The sequence below is a fragment of the Anabrus simplex genome, chromosome X (genome assembly GCF_040414725.1).
Source record: "Anabrus simplex isolate iqAnaSimp1 chromosome X, ASM4041472v1, whole genome shotgun sequence".
In the NCBI taxonomy this organism is placed as follows: domain Eukaryota; kingdom Metazoa; phylum Arthropoda; class Insecta; order Orthoptera; family Tettigoniidae; genus Anabrus; species Anabrus simplex.
In genome coordinates, this window is record NC_090279.1 from 108,351,391 (window position 1) to 108,374,694 (window position 23,304).

The 23,304-nt window shown below is 37.0% G+C and overlaps 1 protein-coding gene across 1 annotated transcript in view; it reads right to left on the reverse strand.

Moving 5' to 3' along the window:
* Positions 1 to 16,392, reverse strand: part of LOC136886519 (uncharacterized) — a 108,491-nt gene extending 92,099 nt beyond the window's left edge. The window contains exons 1-2 of the mRNA XM_068230879.1: positions 16,327 to 16,392; positions 11,589 to 11,705 (exon numbers count right to left, since the gene is read on the reverse strand). Coding sequence (XP_068086980.1) covers positions 11,589 to 11,705; positions 16,327 to 16,392 — 183 coding nt within the window. The remainder of the gene's footprint in view (positions 1 to 11,588; positions 11,706 to 16,326) is intronic.
* Positions 16,393 to 23,304: the final 6,912 nt, after the last annotated feature.

Below are 23,304 nucleotides of genomic sequence, written 5' to 3' on the forward strand. Positions count from 1 at the left end.
GTATGTCCTTTCAATTTAAATTACTCACTTGTTCAAATATAGCATAACAGGTTGGGCATGTCTAAATTGGCAGAATACAACAATGTTCACACAAAAACTTCAGTTCCAATGCCTTAACGTGGTCGTAAGCGCGAATGGATCTTCTGTCCACCCAAGAAAAAAAAAAATGGCACATGGTGAGCAGACATGTTGGATTGCTTACAGCAGCAAAATGACGAAGTGTTGCGGAAAAATCTGGCCTAGATATTGAGCCCAATTGGCTCATATCATTGTCTTTAAAAATATTAGAAATTAAAAAAAATGGCATATGAGGGAATAGCCGCAGTTACATTATAGGCCGGATGTGTGGCGCCATTACGCTTGCCCAGGTTTAAAGATAGTTCCACGTGTCAAGGTCATCTTGTGATGAAATGGAAAGCATTGGAATATTCCATGAGGTGTGATGACAAAAGTCACCAGATTTAAGTTGGCAACATTTTCAGGCAGCGAATCGCAGCAGAGCAGGTTTTGGAATGATGGGGGTAAATTAAAGATGGGTGCCGCATAAATGACTTCTAAAAATGTTTAAATCCACCAGGGGATAAGGTGAAAACAAGATTAAACCATTTTGAGAACAATAATTAAAGACGGCGTATTTGCAACAATTTATTGGAATAAATAATCGCAGGCATATGTGACGGGATGTTACATCATTGTTAATGGGGTTCCCCGAGCTCCATATCCAGAATCTGGCGTGCATGGAGAGGACGCGAGCCGCTAAGAACAGGCACTCTGCTACGGAAATTTGAACGTGTCGGACGTACGTGTATGTGGTTCACGAGAACCCTAATCTAGAGCATTTCCTATCAAATAACTAGCTGTCGAAGATACTACGGGTCCGATAGACTTTGCATTTAACTCAATAATGACCGAAATTTTTGTAAATTCAAGAAGGTGAATTTTTACAACATTAACTGAAAATTAGGATCGGAGCGAGATCAAACAAGGACGCATCGCAGTGCCACGTGTAAACTCGCGGAAAGCAGAGACAAAGTGTATATTACAATTGTGAAGAAGTGTATGTGCTAGAATAATTTAACTTTATCTGTGTTTTTTATATGTATTTTAGTGTAGTAGGAAGCGATGAGCGTGTGATTTCATGAAAGCAACAAGAGTGAAGACCATGGGTGTGGAGAATGGTATGGGTTCAGGTTTTGAGGCCGTTAGCATGATGGCTTAAGTACATCATGGGGCCGACCTGAAACCATGAGGCCGTGGAGCTGAGTATGGAGCGTCGCCGAGTCGATAAGTACCCTGATTCATTATCTGGCATGTGCATGATTAGCTGTTAATGTGTAAATAAATTAATGCATGATTATTCGTTTATTTTCCTTTTTTAAGTACTGTAGCAAGGATAGTTAGGTTTTTTTTTAGGTTTTATTTTATGCTGATGCCTAGGGGGGTGTACATATTGTGATATTAGCGTGTGTTAAAATATGGTCTTCGCGAGTGTGAAAATAATGTGTGTAAATAATGATTTTCCATTACGGGTGTGAAACATGGTTTTTTTTTTTCTCAGTGCGTGATCTTCTAGCAAATATTAGCGTGTGCGTGTGTGAATATTTAATGACGTAGGAGGCATCAGTAAGGATTAGTTAGAGGGAATAGATAGATTAACCTGGCATGTCGCATGAAAAGTTCGTCAAGAAAATTTTCACTGACCCAAGTTTCGAACCCGGACTGTCTGGCACATTACAGTGGGATTTTGGAAAATATATGTCATCAGTAAGTAACGTGCACCGTTAATCAATGAGAAATTTTGTGCTGAAGGGAATAATTGTCATCCTAAAAATGTCCGAGAAGTAGTTAGCTAGTGTTGAAATAGGGACCTCTAAGACACAAAATGCCGACCGCAAGAGTCGAACCAATGATTGTGTAGCGCCATATATATATGTAAATACCGGCATAATGATATACGTGTTCCTGATAATGGAGTGAGAAATGTAGAATAATACGTGAAATATGAAATGAATAAAATATATTGAGAGTATTATATAATTAGTAACTGTTCGCACAGGCGCATGATATTGTGGAGGAACATATGGCTTCATTTAGAGTAGAGAGAGAGAGAATTTAAGTGGGTGCGAACATGTTAGAATGCCGTGTCAATGAAATGAGTCGGGCGTGCGATAAGGCTACAGACCAGGACGGCGCGTTGTGTATTAGAGAGGCTATGGCAGCTGTAGTAAGGTCTTATAAGTAACAAAATATCGCATTCATCCGTAAGAAAAATTCTGTTTGTGGAACTCAGGACAGCACAATTAGATTAAATAATGATAGCTAGACTTCGTGACAGATCATTGCGGCAAGCATAATGATAGGTCACTGTAATGATGCCATGTTGAGGGTCGGAGTTCGATGCCCGGCCGAGCCAGTGTATAATGATTTCCCCTGTGACTATATGATTGAAATTATGTTGTGTTTGTTTATGTTATATGTTCTTCAATATGTGGGCAATGCAAATTTTGATTTTGCAGTTGCAATATTTTTTTTTTATGTTGAATTCAGTTCATGTGGTTGTTTATACTTGCGGCAATGAGGTTCATCCCATTGTCTGTAGAATCAGTGTAGGTTAAGATGTATTTAACACTATAGTATAGGGTTTCTTGCTACAGGGTAGGCATATGTTTTGTATATGATAAAACAGCTAATTAAGCATATGTGAGATATTTATCATTTTAATGAATCGGTAAATTAATTTAATTTATTTATGTCAGGGTTACTTTTCGATTTCGTGCGTGCGTTCCATATTATCAGCATTATATGAGGGAGGATGGTATTGAGAAAGAATAAGTTAAATAGTTTCGGACTCAAATCATAATAGGGACTATTTTTTTATATAAAATTTGTGATGAATAATTTTATGATATATAAAATTTTGGATTGAATTACCAAATCTAACAAACTTAATTGGATAAACTTATGATTTTCAAGGTAACAATTATACCGACATTGATAACTGCGAATTTGTAAATCATAATGAATTTAATGGATTTAATTAATTAAAGATGAGTTGTGAATTACACGGCGGATGTTGCTTAATGAATTTTCACAGCCTCATACATTTCATTTCGAAGAGTGTATTTAAATAAATAATTTGGTATTTAGTAAATGGTAACTACAAGGTTTATAATATGGTGAGGAAATAATTCAAAGGTATGGAGAGCAAATACGAATTTGTTATTCAAAGAATGAACGGAAGAAGTTTTGGTTGTATTAACATTTTAAAAGGTACTTTGACAAATTAACAAAGGTCATGATGAGAGATTATTATAATATTTTATTACTGAAAATTTTGAAATATGGTGGTACCAAAATATGAGTGGAATGGAATTGGATTAAAATTTTTGAAGTACTGAAGTAGAGTTGATGAATAAGATGAAAGGGAATTGTAATAAAGATGAAGTAATGTGTTTAGAAGGATTTGAAATCTATGAGTCATGAGGTTGATATTTTATAGTCGAGGGTGAGAGAGGTTGTGAACAATATTTGGTCCGAAGAGTTTATTGTTTGTATAGAAGTATATTTGCTTTGCCAAAGTTTAGCCTTTTCAATAAATTTTGCATTCGTAAATGTTCTCATTCGGATTTTTATTTAATTATTTTATTTCTTCTCTTTTATCCTTCCCGCTTGATTAATTTAAGGTTAGTTTATAATATCTGAAGATATCTCTGAGGGTAGTACCCAGTCAGCGACCCTGGGATGTCTCGAGCCGGCGCCACATTTCAAAGGCAGGAAGGGTAAAGGGTTGAATATATTATATGGTACACAAGGTTGAACTTACCCACGGTGCTGAGGGCTTTTCACAATGTACAGATTTTAAAACTTATGACCGTGGCGACGGTATATCCATGTATTACGGCAAACTTCGATGGTGAAAGGAACGGTCACATTAAAACCTTTGAAATAAGAACTGCACATGGCCCACCACTAATATTAATTCAGCTTGCGACACAACACATACTAGGGTGGTTTGAATACACACACAGACCGTTTGCTGGCCATAGTAACAGGAGTCCTCACCCAAGCCATCTTTTCTCAAGCGAAACTGGCCACCAACAACACGGTACAAGCAGCTTATGCCAGGGCGCGCTGTGGAAAACAATCAACAGTCAAGTGGCGCGCTAACCAATACCAACTTCATAACAACAAAGCTCCACAGAACATCCAATGGTGAGGAATTACAATTTACACCAATAAGAACATTAAATGTACGACAATTAGTTATCGCAGAGTTGCGTTACATTGAGCGAAGTTAAACGATAGATTCCTTTCTCTTTTTCTGTTAAATTCCACATGAACCGATTTCCGGTGTAGCGGTAATTCCATATAGTCCTCATAATTATACTGCTATATCATGATAGGAAATGCCTAATACATTACAAGAATAATTATTACAACACAAGGCTTTAAGAATCACGTTAATGGATCTCAATACTCCTTTGCACTGCACGTCTCATACTGTGCTTTTGACTCTTTCTACTGTATTACAGAATATACAGTGGAATCCAATAAGACACTTGTGTAATATAAAAACAAATTGTGACTGAGTAATCACGACGACCACTAGAGCTGTTTTACTGCAACCTGAAGAATAAAAGAAGGTGCAAGTAAGATATATTTATGATTGGATAACAAGAAAGAGATACATCTGCCATTTTCAAATATATAAAATTGGCAGATTATAGAAACAAAGATTTTTTGCCATTGCATGGCAAGTAGTAAAAAATATGAACCTTTCCTCAATTCACTAATTTATCAAAAAACGTTCCAAACACTATTTCAGAGGAGGAGAATATATTTTCCCCATAAAAAATATTTAAGTCTATGAACACATATGTCAGAGTAACTCCTATTTTGTCCCCTGTTCTATCACATGAACTAAAAGTTAGTACTGACTGCACTTATTCAAGCCACAGCCACCTCACCTGCACATCACAACCAGAATCATGAGAAGCAAAAGTATGATGCAAAGTAAGGAAGAAGAAGAACACATATGAGCATATTGTAATTTTCCCTTTTCATTTTAAAGCCAAGAATGACAACAGGACTTCTAGTCATATGGTGGCCAATGGTGGTTCACCCACTCATAGCAACCGACAAGAGTAGGGTTTTACACCTTCACAGTGACCAATGTAAGCAATATCCTGATGTGGAAGTTTTAAAACATGTCTTAAGACCTGCAAATCACTGACATCAAACTGGGAGAAACAATTAACGCATTGTCAGGTTGCGAAGCAATGTAAAAAAAGAATACAATAGGAGTCTCCCACCTAAACTGGGAGAGCTTGGAGATATGGAAAGGAAAGAGGCATCAAAGAAGAACCTACAACTGACATGAACCCTCCTCAACAATCCAAGTTCCTCCAGTTTTATATTTTCCTCTATTCCATATGAGGTCCGTCAGATTAATAATTCCATTGCTTTGCTCCCAGCAAGAGAAAAGCTGATGCCTGCTTCCCAGCTTCATCAAAGGACAGGTACACCTACTCGTGTTGTGATCTTTATTTGTGATGTGGGAAGTGAACAAGAAGAGGGATGAACAAAAAAGTTTACTTGAGCATTTATGAAAGAAAAGCAACTCAGAACAACACAGAAGAGGAAAGGAAACCCAACAATTTAGCTCGAAGATACATCAAAATAAGTTTCCTTTTTTACTGCTTCAACAGTTTGTGCACAGTGAGTCTCAGCACAGTGGTGGTCAACAGCATGTCTGCCAAACAGCTTGATAATTTCACATGCATATGGTGTATCTACCAGGCTCTGGTGAATATCCGAACAGCCTCATGTAGGGTGAAGGACAGGACACTCCCTTTCCTTTGGGGCAGGAAACTGCTCCTAAAGAGGAGTGAACAGCAAGATAGATTGTGGAAAGACCTGTTCGACAAACCAGCAGAGGAACATCTATTATTACAGCTCTAGCAGACACGATGGTGAAGGAAGACTGCAGCAGTCCCAGAACCCCTGGCTCTCGCAGCCCCACACAGCTCAACACAAGGACAGTGTGCATGCAGGTGTCCCACAACAACCCCACAGTAAAAGTTACAACACACAGGATCTTCCACGGTCAGCACATTAAGAAAAGCCCTGCAGCAATCAAGGCATTGTCATGGGAGTAGGATTGTGTCGCCAAAGAGTTCCTAGTGACAAACTGACACATGGTCTGTTCTATGAAATTATAAATTTTACAGCCAGCTCACTTTTGGTTGCCAGTGTTTTGCCCCAGCTCATCCGTTGGTGACTAGTATTCCTAACCAAGGCGCTCGGCTCATGCATATAGTGGAGATCACTTCATGGGCTACATGGAGCCACACGCAGTGACCTGTAATAATTAAGAGGGGAATTCCTCAAGGCAGTATTATTGGACCTTTATGTTTTCTTATATATATCAATGATATGAGTAAAGAAATGGACTCAAAGATAAGGCCTTCTGCAGATGATCTTATTCTGTATAGAGTAATAAATAAGTTACAAGATTGTGAACAACAGCAAAATGACCTCAATAATGTTGTGATACGGACAGCAGGCAATGCTATGACAATAAACTGGTTGTGAGTTTCACAAATAGGAAAAGTCCTCTCGGTTTTAATTACTGCAATTACCAAATATTTAAGATTAACTTAAATATTATATTTAAGTGGTCCACCCATTTAATACATATATAATTTATTACATTAAGTACATATTTCGTCCCCAAAGGGACATCATCAGCTGTAATAAACTATAATAATATATCAGAATACCAAAATTACATTATTAAATTGTAAAGACACATTAAAAACATTATTGTATAATAGGACATTTAATATAAAATATTGGTGAACTTTGTTAAAGCTGCAAGTCATATAATCAATGAAACTGGTTGAATTGTTCATTAAACTCTTGATGATAAAGTTCGTGGGAACTAACAGTTGTATTCATAAAATCTTAAAATGATTGTTGTTGTGAATAAAAAATCTTGATTTAAAATATTTCCTGATGAAAGATTTTATGAATACAACTGTTAGTTCCCACGAACTTTATCATCAAGAGTTTAATGAACAATTCAACCAGTTTTATTGATTATATGACTTGCAACTTTAACAAAGTTTGCCAACATTTTATTTTAATGACCTATCATACAATAATGTTTTTAATGTGTCTTTCCAATTTATTAATGTAATTTTGGTATTCTGATATATTATTGTAGTTTATTATAGCCGATGATGTCCCTTAGGGGACGAAACATGTACTAAATATTATAAATTATATATGTATTGAACAGGCAGACCAAGTAAATATAATATTTAAGTTAATCTTAAATATTCACTATTTGATTCATAGTCAATATGGAATTATTATGTAAAATGAAGCTGTTAAAGTTTCTTACATGTAATTTAATTACTGCATTGATGGTGTGAAAATTCTTATGGGGATCACTGTTAGTACCTAGATGTTAATATAAGGAAAGATCTTCATTGGGGTAATCACATAAATGGGATTGTAAATAAAGGGTACAGATCTCTGCACATGGTTATGAGGGTGTTTAGGGGTTGTAGTAAGGATGTAAAGGAGAGGGCATATAAGTCTCTGGTAAAACCCCAACTAGAGTATGGTTCCAGTATATGGGACCCCCACCAAGATTACTTGTTCAAGAACTGGAAAAAATCCAAAGAAAAGCAGCTCGATTTGTTCTGGGTGATTTGCGACAAACGAGTAGCGTTACAAAAATGTTGCAAAGATTGGGCTGGTAACACTTGAGAGAAAGAAGACGAGCTGCTCGACTAAGTGGTACGTTACAAATGATTAATCTCATTTTTTATCCATACTGAAGTTTCAGTAACTTACAATACTATAAAATACAATTTATTTATTGACAACCACCTATTCAATACCATACAATTGTTATGATTAGGTTATAATTTGTTTTACAATAGATATTGTGGGACATGTTTCGCTTGTGTTACAAACATCATCAGCCAGTTATCTTACCAAGCTAGATCACGATCCTCAATGGGTTCTTATATGTATGAGATTATTCCATCAAAGTCTAGAATAGAATAGAAGAGAATAATTTTTATTGTCGTTAGGCAACTGGCAGTTGCAATGGACAGAGTCATAGGTGCATAGTTACAAAATATTACAAGTATCTCATTAAGCACAGGAAATAAATACATCTATATACACAAAAGTTAAAATAAACATAACACTATTTGTCCAAGAGAGTGATAAATAACTACTAACTTACCAACGTGTTAGGATGGCGTTGGCCTTTAATACCCCCGCCCCCCTTGAAACAGTGATATTTGTTCTTCAAATTCAGATACTGAGTAGAAGCTATTGGATGTCAATCAATTTTTAAGGGTTCTTTTGAAGTTATGTATGGGCATATCCTTTACTTGGGCAGGTAGTTTGTTGAATAATTTAATGCCATTATACCTATAGTTTTTTTTGTGTTTTTCTCAGCCTAACATGTGGTAAATCTAAATTGTTCCTATATCTTGTGCCATATGAGTGTACATTGCTGCGAGTTGTTAGGTCGATGAGATTTTCTTTAGTACTGAGTATTCTATGATAAATGTATAATGAGGGAAGAGTCATAATCGCAAAGTCTTGGAACACAGGTCTACAAGACAACCTTGTGGCCTTACTTTTAATACATCTTATTGCCTTCTTTTGCCACTTGAACACATCTTGAGCCCCTCTTGAGTTACCCCATAATATGGTACCATATTATAAGTGTGAATGAAAGAAGGCAGAGTACGCACTCATCATCTGACTACTATTAACTGATCCTTAAAGTCTGCAAAGCAAAAATATTACTCTAGCCAGTTTTGTACATAACTTTTGTGTGTGTTTGTTCCAGATTAATTTACAATCCAGATACAATCCCAATAATTTGTCAGAATTTTGATCATTATTACCCAGACCTAAATTAATGGAAGTAGATCACTTCTGTCTTGTTATTATTTAGGATAAGTTTATTTGCCTCCAACCAAGAGGATGATTTGTATAGCATTTCTATCCTTTCCTCCTCAACATATTTTAAGTCTCTATTGCTTGTTATGATAGTAATATCATCTGAATAGAGCACTGACCTACAGGGTAAATTACTAACAATATCATTTATGTACACAAGGAAGAGGAAGGTTCCTATAACTGAACCCTGAAGCACCCCTGTTTTAACTTTGAAAGCCCCAGATCATTGATTTTGTACCAGTACAATTTGATACCTGTCATTGAGGTAGGATGTAATTAATAAGAACTCTAAATCTTTCATGCCATAGTAGCTAAGCTTACTTATTAGTATATTGTGCAGTACTGAATCAAAAGCTTTGCTGGGGTCTACGAGTGTAGCACTTGTAATGTGGTGAGACTCAAAGCCTTTAATTACTTCAGTCACAACAGCTTCTAAGGCTTTAAGGGTGAATTTATTTGTTCTGAACCCAAACTGTGCAGCATTTAGTAAATTATACTTTTCAAAATATACAGATAGCTGTTCCTTTATACAATGTTCTATTATCTTAGATATGATTGGAACAATTGAAATGGGTCGATAACTGCCTGGATCTATAACATCTCCATTCTTAAACACAGGAACTGTAACTGTATTCTCAGACAGCCTGGGAAAGTCCCCTCAGCCAGTATCCAATTGATGAGGTGAGTTAGAGGAATTATTATTATGTCAATACTTTGTTTTAGAATAAAATTACTTAAGCCATAGTAGTCTTCACAGTTTAAAGAATTTAGTTTTGAAACTATTTTCCAGACTTTCTTAGGCTTTATAACTTGCCATTTAAAGGGGGGTCTGTTATTTTCAGGAGTTACACTATTCCTTAGTAGACTGTTGTATGCAGTTTCATTGTCTCCAGAGGTGTTACTGATATTCATATGTTTGGCACTGTTTATAAAGTATTCATTAAGTACATTCGGTTCTATTGGCACAGAATTCTCCCTTTTTGCCCTCCCAATTTCATCATTTATGATGGACCAGGCTGCCTTACATTTATTTTTAGAGTTATTAATAAAATAATCATTAGCTTGTTGTACTGCCAGTTGAACTTCCTTGTGGTAGATTTTTTTAATGAGGGCGTAATTTTCTTTATCTGTTTGTTTTCCTTGCTTTGCTTCATTGTAATAGATCATCATTAAATTCCTATTAGTTGCGAGGCAACGAGTGTACCATTTCCCTTTGAGTTTACCTGATCTGTTAATTACCTTTGTAGTTCTAGGACAGCACTCTTCCACATAATAATGTAGTAACTGTATAACATTTTCAGTTGCTCCTGAGGCATTATTTGAGTTTAGAATAGTGTTTTCAAAATAAATTAATTCATTTCTTAGCTTTAAAACCTCCTGAAATCTTTAAATTGCTTATTATCATGTTGCTTTTCAAAATCAGATTTTAATTTTAGCCAGAGACCACTGTGCTCTGTCACACCACATGTGAAGTCACTGTTTTGAACATAAGTGATTATGTTGTTCAGACAAGAATTTCTCCTGGTGGGTTGATCATTGGCAAGAAAGAAATCATGAGACCTAAGAATATCACAAAATTGTTTTTTGATGGATGATTCAACTAAAATATTAATGTTAATATCACCTATGTAATAGATTTTGTAATTCTGATACCTCGCTAAGTACTCTGCAAAATGATCCGACATGCTCAGATAGGCATGACTATCAGAATCTGGGGTTCAGTACAGTGAAATAATTATCAATTTACTATTTGTAAATATCACCCCCACCACTTCAAATAACTTTTCTATACAATACTTCTCTAAATCTAACACAGTGTATTTCATATTAGCATTTATTTTCCCATATACTGCAACTCCCCTATTTGAAGTCCTACTTCTACAAAAATATGCAACTATCTCATATCCTGCTGGGATATAAAAACCAACCTCATCCTTTACAAGCCAATGTTCACGAATACATAAAATATCAACTGGAGATGAATTCAAGAATATTTCAAGTTCACCTAGCTTATTTCTAATGGATTGAAGATTGATATGGCAAACAATAAGGTCTGAATTTACATGATGTTCTCATGAAACCTGCACTGCTGGTATAGGTTGGTCCACTGAACAACGTTATCTGCAGTACTGTTGCTCTCGTGCAGAAACTAACGACATGAACTACAGCTGCCTCATCTCATCTAAAATGTCAGGTATTCTGCATTACCAATGCATTCCTCATTCAGAAAGTGCTTTTCAGCCTTGCTTAATACAACAAACACATATGCACCTATGCCGTATATAACCTTAGTTTGGATTAGGATTTTATAAGAAGCAATGGATTTTAAGCTTGCTATTGTCACTTGAATATTCGAAAGTCAGAGTTGGGTGTTAGCATTCAGGCAGATTCCTTACTCTCCAATTCTGTTGTTGACGTTCAGGAATTGCTGCAGACAAGCTCCCCTTTTGTGTTCTGTCGTAAAATGAAATACTGTACTTCTTGTTGTACATGCTTCAGTTTTTCACTTTATTATCAAGTTTGAAAAGCATATACACAGTACGTTGAAATTCCATCCAGCAACAAGTGTCATTATAAGACGTAGCACTTACCTCTGTAAGTGGTTCTTCCTTGATCAGTCTTGAAATATCCTCTTTGACATCTGGTTCAGGAGATATTGGATCAGAATCAATCATTTTATCGGCCAAGTTATGTTGCTTCTGAAACAGCTGACAAGAACAGATTAAATTAAACAAGATATTGCTATAAATACAAACTTCCAAGCCACCTACGCTGTGATCTTCTCAGATAAAACAGCCAGGATGCTTGAAAACATAAGAATGTAATTCTGATGTAAGAATTGAAAATAGAATCAGCTCTTTGACATGAAAAGCCTTCCAATTGGGTCACAAATCTCCAAAGAAAAATTGATGAGACTCTTTTCATTAACACAAAAACTAATAGAAATATGAGTACAGGGTGGTGGGAGCATTAGACATACTGGTAAGTAATTTGAAAAAATACATCGCGTACTTGTCATTTTATCAGCTGCTGAAGTTAGCCAATCAGATCGCTTTGCTGGCTTTACAAGGCAGGTAGCTTGAACGGGCTTGAGAGCCATTACAAGTTACAAATCTCTTTTTATAGTCCGTATTGAGCAACTCATATCATTCACTTAAAACTTTTTGTGAATAACCCACCTTTTCAATACAATATGATTTTTATTTACTTACAAATTTTACATTATTAGTGTTTTCACGGGACATGTTTTGCCTGCATTTTAGGCATCATCAGCCGTAGCTCCTTTAGTAAGTGATCAAAATATCCAGGATCCTGGGTATTTGTACTCTTATAAAATCTTTAAAATTAACATGCTACCCTGGATGTTGTTTAAAAAAATATGTTGTCGTATAGATATAATGATTTATGTAAACATTTGGCTATTTTTTTATTATTCCGACTGGTGGAATATGCAACAACAATGATGATAATTACAATTATTCAGTTGTAATAATGGTGTATGGCCTCCGGAGTGGCCTGGTGTGGGTCTTTATCTAGTAGATGGCCTATTAGGTGACCTGCATGTCTGTCAAGATGAGGGCCCTACCTAGGACAATTTCTAATGCTGAAAATGCCACAGACACCTAGCCCCCGAGACATTCGAATTAACCAATCAGGGTTAAAATACCCGACCCGGCCGGGAATCGAACCCGGGACCCTCTGAAATGAAGGCCAGTACGCTGACCATTCAGCTAATGAGTCAGACAATTATTCACTTAAAAGTAAGCAAATTGCTGTGTTTTATATCTCATTAAAAGACACTTGCTGGTCTGATTGCACAGTCTTTACTGTACAAATAACATATCAGTCCTTGGTTGAATTGAATACGTAATCTTGAAGTCACAATTTTTTGTGTTCCCATTAGATATAGTGTCAAATTTGGGTGTTCCTAAACCACAACAGTTTCAACTCCAATAAAGACCAATATTCACGTTCTGGGATTTACAAACTCACATGTTCTCAATGTTTTGCCTCATTCATTGGACAGACAGGATGAAGTTTCTCAGTAAGATATTTAGAACACTATAATGCAAATAAACATCTCACATTTTCAGCCATCAGTGTACATATGAGGGGAAACTGGACACACATACACAATCAATGAACAAGATTTAACAATTCTAAAGAATATAAGGAAGGGAAAATTGATAAACGAATACAAAAATATCCACATTTTAATAGACCAGTATTTTAATACAGTGGATACAAAAAACCTCTATATGATCAAATTCCACAATTATTAAAAATAAAAGAAAGTACTTTTCAAAACTTTCACAAATCACCACACATAAAAGCTCCACCCATAGAAAAAATCCGCTGAGAACAACCAATACATCATCGCCCTCTGTGCACTACACACACACAAATAAAATACAAGGTGCACAGGGTCAGCTACAGCCAGTTGAATTGATAGTGTCAGTTGCAAGAGAGGCGAGTGGGTAAGTAAGAGCCAGCTCAATTCCCCATTCACATTTCAATTAACACACACTCCATTACTAAGACATACATTTTTTCTTATTACAGACTCTCAATCAACTAAAATCAATCTTCAAATCGAAGCTACAAGATTCCAACAATTCTCGTTAACAACATGGAGAAGTCCCTTGAACCTCTATAGTGACAAGCAGCATGTTACAGCAACATGGTAACATTCCAATAGACCTGACAATATTTCACAAATAAACTTGCTATAGTTAAGTCACAAGGTGACATCCCGATTCGACAACATTTCTAATGGGAACACGAAAATTATGACTTCAAGATTACACATTCAATTCAACCAAGGACTACTATGGCATTTAGACAGTAAAGACTACACAATCAAACCAGCCAATGTCTTTTAATTTTTAATTAATGCTTACTTTTTAACTGAATAATTATATTTATCATCATTGTTGTTGCAAATTCCACCAGCTGGTATAACAAAAATATAGCCAAATGTCTACATAAATCATTATATCTATATGAGAACATATTTTATTAACAATATCCAGGGTAGCATGTTAATTTTAAATATTCTATAAGGATACAAATACCCAGATCCTGGATATTTTGATCATTGAGTAAAGGAACTACGGCTGATGATGCCCAAAATGTGACCAAAACATGTCCCATGAAAACATTAATAATGTAAAATTATAAGTAAATAAAAATCATATTGTATTGAAAAAGTGGACCATTCATAGAATGTTTTAAGTGAACTTAAGAGCCAGTAGAATGGTCCGTTATTAAACATTTGATGGCCAGGCAGGCATCTATTTTTGGAAATGAGACATAGCTCTCATAGTGCATTGGCACTGCTGGTGGCTTCAAATAGCCTATGCAGTGGCCTCCACGGTATGCACTAGCCTTGCGTCGTGGGTGGTGTGCTAAGTCCCAACTGATGAGCCTAACTTAGCACACGAGGGCGAAACGCAGGCAACCAAGAATGAGTTAGCTGGAAAATTATAATGTCCAATAACAGACCATTCTATTGGTATTATAAATTTACTCATTCAGGACAAATATTTTAGGTTCCCTATGGGAATCAACATCTACATCAATTGAGAGCCAGGCCGAGAAATGAGCATCTAAAGAGTTTCAGCGAATGGCGCTGTAGCGTGCTTGCTATGGGCCGAGCCTCTCAGCAGGGAGGTCCTTATTCAAGTCCCTCCCCTGGAGTAGTTTATTTCTTCTACTGGCGCTCCCAAGCAGGACATAAGCACCGCCTCGCAAAGCCCATCTTAAATCGCCAGCAAAGCGATCATCTGATAGGCTAACTTTAACTGCTGATAAAATGACTACAACTGGGCGAGTTGGCCGTGCGGTTAGGAGCGCGCAACTGTGAGCTCGCGTCCGGGAGATAGTGGGTTCGAACCCCACTCTCGGCAGCCCTGAAGATGGTTTTCCGTGGTTTCCCATTTTCACACCATGTACGTTTTCATTTGTTTCTGGTATTGCGCTTTTACTATATTTTTTCTCTTCACAATTGTTTTTTCACGTCAACTGTTCTAAGAATTCTATAGGAGCACAATTACTTACTCAATTATATTGAATTGTATTATATTTATCTATATACTTACTTTCCTGCACCCAAGGAAAATAACTGGATCGTCAAGCTATTCTCCATTTTACTTTGGCGTTTGAAACTACAGTGCCTGATATTGAATGTGTCGCGCTGATCATCGGGAGCTGGCAAGTTGCTTCAATGAATCTGCTCGTCTACAACTCCTACACGAATATGGACCTTCGTATGTGTTCGATTGCGATGTGACTTTATGCCTGACAGTGTTTAAATAACTGGCTTTGAACAGTTCTCTGCTATTCGTAATCATTGAGGACTTTGCCTAGCGCTGCGTGTGCCTTGCTGCCGCTAAGAGAATTGCGCACTGTTTTTCTTTTGAATGACTTGTATTTTGAGCTTCTAAGTTTTACAGTGTCTACCCCCATTCATTTCCTTTTCATATTGCCTCTTCTACTGATCCTATGCATTGTTTTCCCATTTCTTAATCGGCTGATGATGACCTGGACTAGGGTCGAAACTGGTACCATTTCTAATTATTATTAAATGAGAATGTAATTCACTACATTTCTTATTCTTTGGTATTGAATAGGTGGAATCTCCTTATCAATTATTTCAATGTTAATTGTGATATTCTTCAATATGGAACAATGAAATTTTTAACTTTTAATGCATTTTCACACCAGGCAAAAGCTGGGACTGTACCTTACTTAAAGCCACAGCCGCTTCCTTCCCATTCCTAAGCCTTTCCTGTCCCATCGTCGCCATAAGACCTATCTGTGTCGGTGCGACGTAAAGCAAATAGCAAAAAAGAAAAGATAACAACACGAGATATCAATGTAATTTTTTCAAATTACTTATCAGTATGACCAACGTTGTTTCTTACTGCCCTGCATGCTAGTTTTAAATAAGGCGGATGAATGCACAAGAGTGACCATGGTAGCTGATGTCATCACAAAACACAGGAAAACAGCCACATGTTCTGAAACAGAGCCTGATACAACTAATCACAAAATGCAAGACAGAATAGAACAAGGAGGAGGGGGAACTTCCGCTATACCGGTACGGCAACTCTGACAGCACAAATTAGCCCATCATGTATGCGACAGGCTATCTCACAAACTACTGAACTGACTTTGAAATTCCTTTCTCCATCTGAAGATAGTAGTCCAGGCAACACAACCTATGTGTCATTCTGAAAAATCAAAGGAGTTTGCAAAAAATGATTTAAGGAGAAAAAAAAGGCAGTAATAAATAATCTCAAAGTGTGTACGTTTGCTTTAATTTACCTCAGTGAATGGCTCTTCTTGGATCGGCCTCACATCTGGCTCAGGATATATCCGATCATCCTGCATACTGTACAGCTCCTAAAGCAGTAGACAGACGTTGCTATATCCTAGCTGGATGTATAACAATGAAATAATTAATTATTATTCAACATATGGCATTACAAACATCACAAATATGCAACAGAAAATAATTCAAATTAATTTCAAAAGTATTTGCATATTGTAGAGACTCTGGAGTACAATCCAAGAAATATCCAGTGTAAGAAGGAAAGGGACACTAGGTGATGTGTTTGATGCTCTCCTGGGCATGTCTACTTTGATACCTGCAATATGCTCAAGGACAAGCCGATTACGGTTGGCTGTTATCATCTTCTACTTCCTTGGCAGGTGCGATGGAGGAATATGATGCAACCAAGATGTTGGAACAGTTTTCACTGTGCCTGTAATGATGAACATAGATTCAATCAGTTGGACATCAATCCAAGAGCTGATGATCATGAGATGGAAGCATAGAATCCCATGCAGAAAAAAAAAAGTTTGCATCTCCAGTATAACTTAGGTCAAACATGTCCCCTGGCCGATGCTAAAGAACAGTCACCTGAAAGTGAGCAACTGATCTTAGAAGGTAAAGGTAGCCAGAGTATCCATATGATCTCTGGTTGAGTACAATGACATAAATAGTATCTTTTTACCCTAACACTGCAGTAGTCATGCCATAGTTCAGTCGTGCCGAACTGCAAGTCTACAGATAATACCAAGTAAATTTGTAATTTGTTACTGAGAGTAGAATGCACATTATGCATTCAGCATTTATAAATATTAAGAAATATAATAAATTTATAATTTGCAAAGACAAAATTGCTTCCATGATCACAATATACAACAATAACAAACAAAGAAAAACAATTAAGAAGTTACAGAATGCCCAGTTGGAAACAAGTCTGCTGAAATTTAGATTGATGCCCTAAGGGCCATACTTGTCACATGATAATAAGTAGGGCTCGGATGTTTAAGACCTAAAAATAGCCCAAATAAGCAAGCAAATATGACCTCAAAAATAAGGAAATATGACCTCAAAAGTGACAAAATATGACGTAATAATGACAAAATATGACCCGAAAATGATTAATCAAAATATGGGCGTTTTAAAATAAATTATAAATCGGAACGGTAATTTTTTTTGCAATTTGCTTTACGTCGCACCAACACAGATAGGTCTAATGGCGACGATGGGACAGGAAAGGCCTAGGAATGGGAAGGAAGTGGTCGTGGCCTTAATTAAGGTACAGCCCCAGCATTTGCCTGGTGTGAAAATGGGAAACCACGGAAAACTATCTTCAAGGAACGGTAATTTCTCTGATACAAATTTGTTAACCAAATTCTTTATTCTTACTTTAATATTAGTCTTCTGAATTCTTCACAGTCTATTATCCTTGATTCACTTATCAAACTTCTGTGAACTAAGATTATCAGATCACACAACATTGTAAAAGTCCATGTTTGCACCCTGCATTGGTGGTTTGAAATACGAGAAAACCAGAAATCAATCCACTTAAAACTATCTATATATATTGGAACGTTTAATCTAGATTTCATTGACATTATTCAAATGCGTTAAAGTTTAAACTGAACAACAAGAAACGAATTAAATAGATGTCTTTCAGTACATTATGGTAGGGCGTCAGAGCCTATGGTGCAAACTCACATACCTTTATCATTCTTCTCCGCGGGAGGAATCGAAGGGTATGACAAGATTCATCTTCAAAGCATCAGGCGCGAAAATCCTCCGATTATCACTTAACACATTCTTATAAGAAGAGAAGTTCCTTTCTACATCACAAGACGTTCTTGGTGAATATTTAAATAATGTTAAATCACTGCTGTCGAGTATGCACTCATCTTGAAGTGTACTGGTGCTTCTCCTCTAAGACCATCATTTATCTTGCACACACGGTGAAAACCATCATTTCGATTAAGCACATTTTGAAGTTTCCGTTTTACACTGTCACCAACTATTCCATGTGATTGTTGTACTGAAAGTTCAACACTTCTCACAGTGTCAATACCGGTACTTGCATGAATTTCTAAGCCAGCAGATTCTAAACGAATAATTGCACTCGATATGATTCCAAAGATCCACTTACTATATGCCAAACTATCTGACAAACTGTTGGGAAACAATTCCTGGGCAATCTTGATAGAAGAGGCATCATCTTTGTTGATAGTGGAGTAGTTTAGGCAATAATACGCGGCAGCATCGAACCACGTCCCCCACCTAGTAAGAACTGGCTGTGCAGGGAGTGGTGTCGAAGGAGCTAACTCCTTGAAAGTCGCAACTCGAAGTGGTGCTTTCAGAAAAGTAGATAATATGGAGAGTTCGGTGGCTTCCGCCTCCACAGGCTCCCAGGTGCCTCCTCCTCCGCCTCCGCACGGAGGCCTTCCCAGGGGCCCGCTCCTCCTTCCGCGGGAAATTTGAATTGATAAACAAAGCCACGTGCTTTTTGACAGCTGTCATCGACAAGAACGCATCGCTAACCTTACTGCTGCCATCTTAACGGACCTAAACCTCAATGCTGCCAAATTAACCTAACTAGCGAGAGATTTGAATCGGTAAACAAAGTCATGTGCTTTTTTGACAGCTATCATCGACAACAACGCATCGCTAACCTCAGTGCTGCCATCTTAACGGGCCTAAACATCAGTGCTGCCAACTTAACCTCACTAGCGCGAGATTTGAATCGATAAACAAAGCATCGTGCTTTTTTGACAGCTGTCATCCGCCATCTTTAATCAACAGAGCAACGTGCTGCTATCTTGCGATAAATTTCGTCAGCTGTCATCCGCCATCTTTAATCAACAGAACACCGTGCTGCCCTCTTTATGGCTACTACCTTAAGCACGTGTAGTGGGCAATTTGAAAAGTTCCGTTAGCTGGCATCCGCTGTCTTGCATCGCAAACCTCAGTGCTGCACTCTTTAGCTTCTTACTTTTGAAATGTGGTGGCGGTAAATTCCACGTGCTTACCAAAGCCACGTGCTTTTTCGACAGCTGTCATCCGCCATCTTTAATCAAGAGAGCACCGTGCTGCACTCTTTAGCTACATAGATTTGAAATGTGGTGGCGGCAATTTGAAAAAATCCACACTCTCTTGTCTGGAAACAAAATCCACGTGCTTTTTCGACAGCTGTCATCCACCATCTTTAATCAAGAGAGCACTGTGCTGCACTCTTTAGCTACTTGTGGTGGCGGCAATTTGAAAAATTCCACATTCGCTTGTTTGGAAACAAATCCACGTGATGTTTAACACCTGTAATCCACCATCTTTAATCAAGAGAGCACCGTGTTCACTCTTTAGCTACATACCTTTGAAATGTGGTGGCGGCAACTTGAAAAATTCCACGTGCTCTTGTTTGGAAACAAATCCACGTGATTTTTTTGACAGCTGCTATCAGCCATCTTGCATCGCTAACCTCAGTGCTGCACTCTTTAGCTACTTACCTTTGAGGCGGACAATTTGAAAAATTATATTTGACAAGCTGCCATCTTTAATCAAGAGAGCACCGTGCTGCCCTCTTTAGCTAAATACCTTTAACATGTAGTGGCGGACAATTTAAAAAATTTATATGTGTTAAGCTGCCATCTTTAATTAACAGAGCACCGTGCTGCCCTCTTTAGCTACATACCTTTGAAATGTGGTGGCGGATAATTTGAAACATTCTATTTGACAAGCTACCATCTTTAATCAAGAGAGCACCGTGCTGCCATCGTTATCGTAGTAGCGAGCAATTTCGTCAGCTGTCATCTACCATCTTTAATCAACAGAGCATCGTGCTGCCATTTTTATGACACTAAACTTTTTTCTTTGACATGTGGTGGTAGGTAATGTGCTTTTTGGACAGCAGCCATCTTTAATCAAGAGAGCACCGTGCTGCTATCTTTATCGTAGTAGCGGACAATTTAAAAGAACATATCAAGGAATACCTTTGTTCTAAGATTATATTACAAAAGAAGCGATTAAGAATGTATTCGAACACTGTACTCGATACAACATGTGATTAGAACAATGATTGAATTTTGAACAGCTTGCGCAAGATAGCAACTCTTATAACTTCCTTTACCTTTACTTACTCTGCCAAGCCATTGCTTTTATCGAACATACAACGCGATTGTATGCATAAAGCAGTGCACATATCGCGTACCTGCAGTGATGCATGTTTAGACTTGAACACATACTGCTGTTCAAAACCTATTACAACTAGAATTGCATACTATAGTTCGATGTTGTAGAACACTGCATTGCAAGACTAGAATCAAGCACTGTTCGAAAAAAAAATCTTCTCAACATACTTACTAAGCTATACGGTAATATACTTACGAATCTGCTGAACACCATCTTTCTTATTCTTGTTCTTCTTCGAGAGGAAGGAAGAGAAGAAGGTAATACCTAATCTAAAATAAAAGAATATGCCAATTCTACATTATTTATTTACATCTTGTATGTACAAGTTTTATCTCGAATCATTTTACCGTAGTGATGTTTGCGTACTTCTCCCTTCTCGACGGAATTCTTGTATGTACATGCTTTATCTTACAAGTTTAACTTGAACCTTACTATTTTTATACAATATGTACAGTGAATTGTGATGTAAGACAGCTTAACGTATATATATTACAAAGTACACACCTCTAGCATAATGTTTGCACACGCACACACACACACACACACACACACACACACACACACACACACACACACACACACACACACATCTGCTTTATGAGAAGTAGTACCTATCAATACTACTATGCCCCCAGGCTAGAGTGTTGGTAGTATTTGGAATGACAAACCGTTTGCAATCATCATTATTAAGGGCTACCTTACTAATTGAATGAGTGTACAACTGATGCTTCTTGCTTCTAATAACAGACATTTGCTTATGTAAAATAGGTGGATTACTTTTAATACAAATTTTATAATTTTCTAAACTTAGCTGATTCTGAACTACATTCTTTTTAATCCCTTTCAATCTCTTTATTTGCAGTTGATTTAAGGGCATTATGCAATATGACTTGGATTTGGTACCTACAAATGAATCGATAATATTTCCAGCACATTCGTCTTTCATTTTACCTGGAACCTTTTTATGCTAGCGGTAGATGATATTGATTATTTGCAGGATAGTTACTAGTATCAAACCTACCCAAGTCTGGCTTTATATCATTGTAATAGTCATCAGTTTTGATTTGGTAAATAAACGAATCGGTATCTGTGTAGAGCAATTACCCATTATGAGCGTACATCTTCATCATATAATCGTAATGGAATTCATACATGAGTGTTTTAACCAATTCAAACACTGCAAAGCCGACGTAGGTAGGTTTGTCATACTTAACCTTAACACGATTCATCTGTATAATAACTAAATTTTCATGTATGATAGTACAGCTGTGGAAATTCGGTTTACTTATTAAATGGTTAGCACCATACCTTTTCTTAATATTTTTCCAGTTTGTAATCAATTTTACATCAACGCGCTTGTCAACATTTTCCATAGTCTTACCAAACACACTGTTATTCATGAGCTTGTAGAAATCTTTCTCAAACTCGTTAACTGCATTTGTTCTGAAATTATTGTTGAGATCGATATATGGCTTTAGCCACGGTAACTGATTAAATTCTAGTACGCGATGATTTTTGGTTAACTTCAAACTATGCAAACACTGTTTTAAATTTCGATAATGAATGACATACTTAGATTTGTCACACAAATTAGCAATTAGCATGTTTGTTGTTGATGTGATGTACGGGGACTTCATATTTTCAGGGCAGAACGGTAAGTTATTATGAGAAGTGTGTAACTCTTCAGGATATTGTAAGTCAACTTTGAAGAAATAGCCTTTATTAGCTTCATCGTCTAGGTTGTGCAGCTGTAAATCAGCAATTTCGCACTGCGTTAGCCAGCAGAAACCACTCACCGGTAGATGCTGACTCATTACCCACCCATACTGATTGTTAGCATCGAGATAAAGAATATACTGAGATTCCTGACTAGAGTCAAAACTCGGCATGTACTTATTATTTGCCTTAGAATACCGCCCACTACACTGAGTTAGACCACCTCGAATAGACGATTTTGTAAAGTGCACCATATCAATATCGGTTAGCAATTCCAAATTCACCTGCATGTACTTTAACATGGCATCCCAACCTAACCCAGGTGCTGTAAAATACTGACATGGATCAAGGCTGTAGATTTTCTTGCAAAGACAGCGAAAATTTTCGAAAACATCAGCTAACAAAAGTACATTCGTCTTTAAATATAAGTCAGAGTATTCACCTAGCGTTTGAATGTGGAACTGCTCCCAGATACGTTGCGCATGAAAATAGTCATCATCACTAACATCTGCTGAATTCAGTGAGCTGTAAAATGATTGTTTTGATGGTAAGGAGTGTTCTTCGAGGCGTTCTAAGCAGTCAAGATATTCATAACAGAAGACACCTTTACGTCGAAGTAAATTAAACTGCTCTTCAGAAAAAACGCGTCAAATTTCTGTAAATTACTAGAAAGTTTATCGAGGCTACTCGCCATAAAGCGAAAAGAGTCAAGAAATCTCAGTTTTATAGTATGCTCATCATCTACTTTTACGCACTTTGTAAATGCAATGTACCGCTCTCTGTTTTGAGGGATTATATCTACTTTTCCATCTGAAGCTCCAAATTGTGAAACGATAAAATGTGAGTCGTAACCAGATAAGTTATGAAAAATTACAGGAATAAATTTTGGAACTCTATACTTAAGATTACAGCTATTATGAGCAGGACATCTGTACAAGCCAGTCAAATAATCATGATCGAAAACTGTAGGGTCATTTTCAGAAAATTCGCCATCACAAATACTACATTTTGTAGCACGTTCATGTTCTTGTAACTGAACTTCGGTGAACGGTTTCATAGGAATATTAGTATTTAGAATACTG